The sequence below is a fragment of the Neospora caninum genome, chromosome XII (assembly GCF_000208865.1).
Source record: "Neospora caninum Liverpool complete genome, chromosome XII".
Classification (NCBI taxonomy): domain Eukaryota; phylum Apicomplexa; class Conoidasida; order Eucoccidiorida; family Sarcocystidae; genus Neospora; species Neospora caninum.
The window spans coordinates 350,057-356,760 of NC_018398.1; the positions used below are offsets into that span (position 1 = coordinate 350,057).

At 54.0% G+C, this 6,704-nt stretch overlaps 1 protein-coding gene and 1 pseudogene across 1 annotated transcript, besides 1 other annotated feature; both read right to left on the minus strand.

The window, feature by feature from the left end:
- Nucleotides 1–3,215: 3,215 nt before the first annotated feature.
- Nucleotides 3,216–4,865, minus strand: NCLIV_060730 (uncharacterized protein; the record flags this gene model as incomplete). The annotated part of the gene is made up of 1 exon (XM_003885627.1): nucleotides 3,216–4,865. One exon carries the CDS (start codon nucleotides 4,863–4,865, stop codon nucleotides 3,216–3,218), a length of 1,650 nt encoding a protein of 549 aa, XP_003885676.1.
- Nucleotides 4,866–6,371: 1,506 nt separating this feature from the next.
- NCLIV_060740 lies at nucleotides 6,372–6,704 on the minus strand (annotated as a pseudogene; the record flags this gene model as incomplete).
- Nucleotides 6,372–6,704: a sequence feature.

Below are 6,704 nucleotides of genomic sequence, written 5' to 3' on the forward strand. Positions count from 1 at the left end.
CTTTGAACAATGTGAAATGCCCTGTGATCGCTCGTCGTGTTTGTGACTTCTTCCCGTTTACCTTTTCAACTGAGAATTCGGGCTTCCCGTGTTATATAGTGGACGGTCTCTCCGGTATCCTGTTTCTCTGCGTTTCGTGGGGAACCCCTCGATATAGAAGTTACATCGATTTTTCGTTGAATCTTTCTTCCACAAGAAGGAAGCTTTTTTGCTATGAAAGAAAATGTTCAGCTATAACATCTGCAAAGTGTAAAAAATGGAAATTTCTTCAGTCCTGTCGCTTTCGAAGAGGGCCAGCACGTGCTGTTCGTTTCGCACTCGGCACAGCGTGTCCCCTCGGTAACTCCTGTGTGCTGATTTCACAAGTTTGTTATCTAACATATCCAGAGAAGGCCCAATCGCACTTTCACACTCATTTTGGTCACACACTTTTCCAACCCCCTTCCAGTGGCAACGATATCCAGGCAAACGTGCACCCTAGTGCAGAACACCACAGGCGCCGATCACTGTCATTGGCTCCTCCCGCAGGTAGCAAGCATCTAGTAGCGGGTTGCCATCGCGTAGGCGCATGTCGCTAATCTTCCTTGTATCTGGACTGTCTCGCTTTTGAGTCGCACGTTCGGGTGCTGGAAGCCATCTTGTTCCACCGTCAACGCAGCCAAGCCTACGGATGACCGACGTACTTGGCCGGTTAATCCCGTACAACGACTGTAACTAGACTTCCCCCAGAGTGAAGTCACTCACGTCAAAGTGTCCTCCGTTCAACAATGCTCGCATTCCTGCATGGGGCAGGCGCCTATGAATAGATACTGCGCCACACGACGCGCGAGCGTCGCTGCCAGCGCGTATGTTTTCTACGCTAGTGCACACTTTTACAGAACGTATATAGATGCCGTGTGCCGCGCTGTACGCCCTCGACGGGAAAAGCCGTTTCACGAAGTCTCTTCGAACTAGGGCACGCTATCCCGAGAAAGCGTGATGCATGCGTCGGTAAAGTTTTTCAAGGGAAAAGGACACCAGGTCACGCAATAGGTGCGGTCTTGTTTCCCAAGCAATAAAGTCGTGAACCGACAGCGAGATGACGATTGGTAACGCCGGATATCCGTCAGTTTTGCGCAGGAAAGAAACAGGTGATAATTGAACTGGCAGCCTGGAGCCGCATCAGGTCCATGAAAGAAGACTGGTCTTGTACCGATGAAGCGTGGAATCCTGCCAAGACCCTGAAAAGCTTTTCAGATTCGGGCGGGACGGGCTACTGGCCTGTGGAAGCCTGGGCCGGCATAAGGGTCCGCGAAGCGAAGTGGTACTCTGCAGTTGGCCATAGACCGAGGAACAGTTGACCTATGCAGCGATTTCCTTAGACGTGTCCATTCATGTCGCTGCGTAGAACCGAAGGATTAGCGCGGCCTACTGGATGGCGTACCCGCTTGGTCCACCCGTCACATCCCCGAACGACTGCACTGGCGCCGCTATCAGGCGAGCAGGAAAACGGCAAAGTTGTACCAGGTCTTGGCTTCCTTCAGAGGCCTGATGTCTCTAGTGTCCGAGACCAACGGATTGGCAGACTAGTATCCAGGCGACTTCAACATTCCCAGGTTCTCTGCCACGACACGAAGCACGGCAAAAATCCACACGCCGGAGTCGACCGCCAGACGAAAACCTTCGCACTGCACGAGACGTCGCATAGGCTGCTGCTTCCCGGCGGGAATCCAATGTCCGAGAGTCGTCTTCCATTCATCCACCGCAGCACCATCTGGCGCAAAAACGTCGACATTCCATCCGCCTGAGGTATGGTGGAACGGGTCGGTCGTCCATCCAGGTGAAATCGTTGGTGGACCGTGAAAACATCCGATCTCTCGCTTCCACGCATTTCGACGCAACCGCCGTTGTGTATCGATACCATAACCAGTCACACCCCAAAGGCCGAAAGCACAAAGCAACGACGATGAAAGCAGAAAAATTTTCGACCCTCAATCTCGATCCTTTCAACCGCCGCAACTCTCCTTTTGCTTCCCTCCCTTTGCAACAAACCGCAGACCTGTCATCTAGAGTGGCGGCACGGTATGCACATAGGCTACAGATTAATGCTATAAAGATGATGCACACAGTTTTTTAACCCCGTACGTGAGTAGCTCTCTACGCAGTGTGTGCCCCTGGAGACGCGCGAGACTGTAGCCTCTGTTGCCTCTTTCCTGGCATCTGCATCCGACGCATTTTGCCAAACATCCACGTACTCACGACCGTGTTTGCTGCTTCGACCCCTGTCACAAACGTGTTGAACCGGACTTTCCATCACCGTTTACTGGTGGTATAATACAGCCTTCCCCGCAACCGTGCTTCAGATTCTGACCCGACCACAGATCGTACCTCGCTGTGTACTGTACATCATGTATATTAGCTTTTTCGGCCAACTCGAGTTTGGGTGATGGAGTAACCACCTGCCGTAACTGGACGCCCGTTGCCATCCGTGCAAATCGTCTCAGCGGCCCCACCGTTCCGCGTCATTCGGGTGCCCACACACCAAAATACATCGGCGAGGTTGAACGCATGTATTCATGCCGAAAAGCTTGAGCCTATGTCTGAGGTCCGAAGGTTTCATTGGTAGGGAAGGCTTGCCGTCAATCGACAGCCACAAGCAGCACCCGCCTACCAGGACACGTCTAGCCATGGCGCTAGAGGCCCGCCGTCGGGTTCGCCTCGCATAAGGAACTCAATTGCACCGGATTAGGGAATAGAGAGTTCGACGTTCAGCGGAAGCAGCAGCGAAATGAACCACGAACATCGACGGATACGGAGGCAGCAGCGAGGAAAAAATCAATTTCGTGCGGTGGGGCTTAGTACGTCGGGCATGCAAGCGTCTCACGAATTACCTCGGTGACTCTTGCCTCGCCCGTAATATCGAGAGACAGCGTGCGACATCTTGCCTTTCAGTCACCAAAAGTTCCGACAAGCCACAGGCCTGTCTGAAAAAAGCCCCCCCTTGCAACAGGCGCTGTTCCCCATCCCGGATGCCTCGCTACCCTCCTGGCCCTTGCAAGGCGACATCTGACACACCCTCTCCATTCATGGGGAAAAGAACGCCTCGTATTTGAAATTCTAACGGCGTCCAGGGTGACATTGGACCTCGCGCTCCCCCCCTCGCCAGCAGCTTCTACTGATGTCCCATTGCCGGAACCACCTTCTCAAGAGAGGACAGGGCTTTCTTGACGTACCGCTTACGTCGCGGCGGCGGGTCCTTGTGCCTGGGAGAGCCTGCTGGATATCTCGAGTTGGAGCTGGCGGAACTCTGGTGTCTGAATAGCTGACATAGGCAGCAGGCGTTTTCGGCTCTGCAACTGAAGGAAACCAATGATAAGACGCTGGACGGCCTCAGACATTGGGACACAATGCCCGAAATCAATGGTAGTCGGTCCCGGAACGCCCATACTCGGCCGTGTCCATGCGCTGTTAAATCCCGGTGTCGCAAGTCCAAAAGGCAAATATCTGCACCATATCCGGAAGGCAACGAGGCCTACCTGCCATGCATCGAGACCGTGTGTGTATTTTGCCGTCGCTCTGTTTTTTTTCGAGAAGAACTCGGGAGGCGCATGTGTGGCTGGCACCATCGACACCGGTCCGTATGTTCCCGCCCTCCTCAACGCTGTTGTACCACCCAGCATCAATCGGCCATCCGGCATAAAAAGTGTATGTTGTGATGTGATACGCCCGTGGACAAGTCCTCGGGCCTGAAGGTTTGCTGCCACCCTTATCAATTCCACCAGAATTTGCTTACACACGTACTCCTCACGTGCAGCCGGGAGGAACGTAACATTGATATCCATGGCTTTGTGGAATATTTCAAGATTCATCACCGCCGCAGGCATGACAAGGAAATAGTTGCGGACTGAATAGATGCTCTGTCCTGGACTCAGTTCCCCGAATGGGGGCTGCCCTTGAACTGCCACAGCATCGTAGGAAAGCAACAGCCTACATACGTCCCCTGCCTGCTCTGGGCTCTGGGCAATCAACTTCTGGTACGCAAACTCTTGGTCACGCAGGCGCTCCAGTTCCAATCGGGAAGCCTCGCTCGGCAGAGTGAAGACCTTTAGAGCCAGCGGCTCGTTTGTCTCCACATCTTGCACCCGGTACACGACGGACCGATCACTTCTTCCAAGAGGCTCCACCACTTTCAGCGTCCTTGCTCCCTGGTTCAAAAGCGAAACCACGGTTGTGGCAGCATCCCCCCGCCACAGAGCCGCCGACACAGCTCTAACTTGCAACGTATGGCGTTGAAACATTTCACGACGGACGTAGTCAATTGTCTCTTGTTCGTCCTGCAGGATCTGGCGTATGAACCAAGACCCAGGCTCCACGCCGTGAAAAGAGGGATCAGGCTGTCTCGACCACCACGTTCGGATTCGGCGAGGCAGGCCAGAGAGCCACGGAGGCGTCATGCCTTTGAAAAACGCTCTCACTCTGCGCCAGTGCTGACCAAGTCTCTTCCGAAGTGAAGCGCGAGGCGTCGGTAGGCTTTCGTCAGCAGATTCCTCGCCGTCTGTCAGGTCTCTTCCCCGCCGAAGTCTCCGAAACCATCTGCTGACAACACCTCCACGTGTATGCGTCCTGGTGGTTGACGGAGTCCGTGGGGCAACTCCCTCTCCTCCTCTAAGGTCTGTCACACCCTCGTCCCTGGGTTCAGGGAAATCTGAATTCTCTCCGATTCGAGGCTCCCCGGCAACGTTCTCAGGGGCCGCACCTGGATCGCCCACCTCCAGATCATTTGCGTCCGAGTTGGGAGGAGAGAGCTGAAATGCGGCACTCCGCCACACTAGGCACGCTAGCAAGACAAGCCACGTGGCTAGTTTCTTGGGACTGCTCGCCTTCATCCGGGTGCGGGAGGAGATCCGTTGTCTCTCAGAACGTCAATTATGAGGCAAGGCCATTCATGTGACTTGTCAAAAGCAATTCCGTTATGGTGTAGAACTATTCTGCTGTCGGCGTTGATGGTGATCAGTAGCTCCGCTCGTGAAATCGAATGAGAGGACAAGTCCCGCAGGCATGAATGGGTGGGTCGACTTGGCGTAGTTCCTCTGTGCAGCACGACGCCGGCTGCCCGTGCTTCTTTTCTCAGCGGACTGGCCACGTCTCTCCCGATCGCCCCAGCAACACAAAGCGCTTCCGCCCTTTGGAAAAAATGCCGCATTCTTGGAGTGAGAAACCCCGTGACACAGACACCGAATAAAATACTCCAAAACCGAAAAGCATTTGACCTCGCCAGCGGGTGACATCGTCTCACATTAGTTGAGTCTTTCCGGAACGGCCCCCGTCATGAGCGTCCGTCGTTTGGTGACTCACAGCTTAGCTGGAAGTGAAGACACGCACGGCGCGTGCGAGAGCCGCCTCGAGCATGAGGCAAAGCATTTGGCTAGGGATGGCACAATCAGTTCACCATGGGGCTGTAGTACGAAGATGCGGCAACATTTTGAATCATGACACGTGACTATCTGACCTGGTTCGCAAGGAGCGACGGGTCGGTACGGCAGCTTAAAACAGAACCACCATTGCTGATTAGAAGTGTGCCACCGTCGCAAAAATCGAGATCAGTATCTGCAATTCCAAACAGCATCTCTGCAGTCGCGAAGGCGGCAGACCGCGCGGCCCGGTGGTGATGGTCGGCATCCCCGCCTTGTCTCTGTCTGCCACGTTCTCGAAAGTCCCTGTTAACCAATTAGTTGAGGCGTGCCTGTGGCTTTGCGCGCACCTGTTTAAACGTTAAGGATCAAGCGCAGCCAATGTAGTACATTGCAGCATTTACTTTCAGCGTAGTGGAGGAACCCCTGTGAAGCCGACGACATGAACACGTACAGACGCAATTAATTACATTAGCACATGCGTCTTGGTATCCGGAGAAATACTTCAGGTAATACAATGCTTGATGCAGACCATGATACAGCATCAAACCACACTTGAGACACCAGAGCAGATATTGCAATCCTACAACCCAACAACCGAAAATATTACAGACGGCCTCGTCATCGCACGCTACACCCGTGCATATGAACAGCGTTCAAAGCATTCACGCTCAGTTACAAAATGATTACGTTGTCAGTTGAAGAAGTGCCGACAAGCCACAGGCCTGTCTGAAAAAAGCCCCCCCTTGCAACAGGCGCTGTTCCCAATCCCGGATGCCTCGCTACCCTCCTGGCCCTTGCAAGGCGACATCTGACACACCCTCTCCATTCATGGGGAAAAGAACGCCTCGTATTTGAAATTCTAACGGCGTCCAGGGTGACATTGGACCTCGCGCTCCCCCCCTCGCCAGCAGCTTCTACTGATGTCCCATTGCCGGAACCACCTTCTCAAGAGAGGACAGGGCTTTCTTGACGTACCGCTTACGTCGCGGCGGCGGGTCCTTGTGCCTGGGAGAGCCTGCTGGATATCTCGAGTTGGAGCTGGCGGAACTCTGGTGTCTGAATAGCTGACATAGGCAGCAGGCGTTTTCGGCTCTGCAACTGAAGGAAACCAATGATAAGACGCTGGACGGCCTCAGACATTGGGACACAATGCCCGAAATCAATGGTAGTCGGTCCCGGAACGCCCATACTCGGCCGTGTCCATGCGCTGTTAAATCCCGGTGTCGCAAGTCCAAAAGGCAAATATCTGCACCATATCCGGAAGGGGCACGAGGCTACCCTGCATGCATCGAGACCGTGTGTGTATTTTGC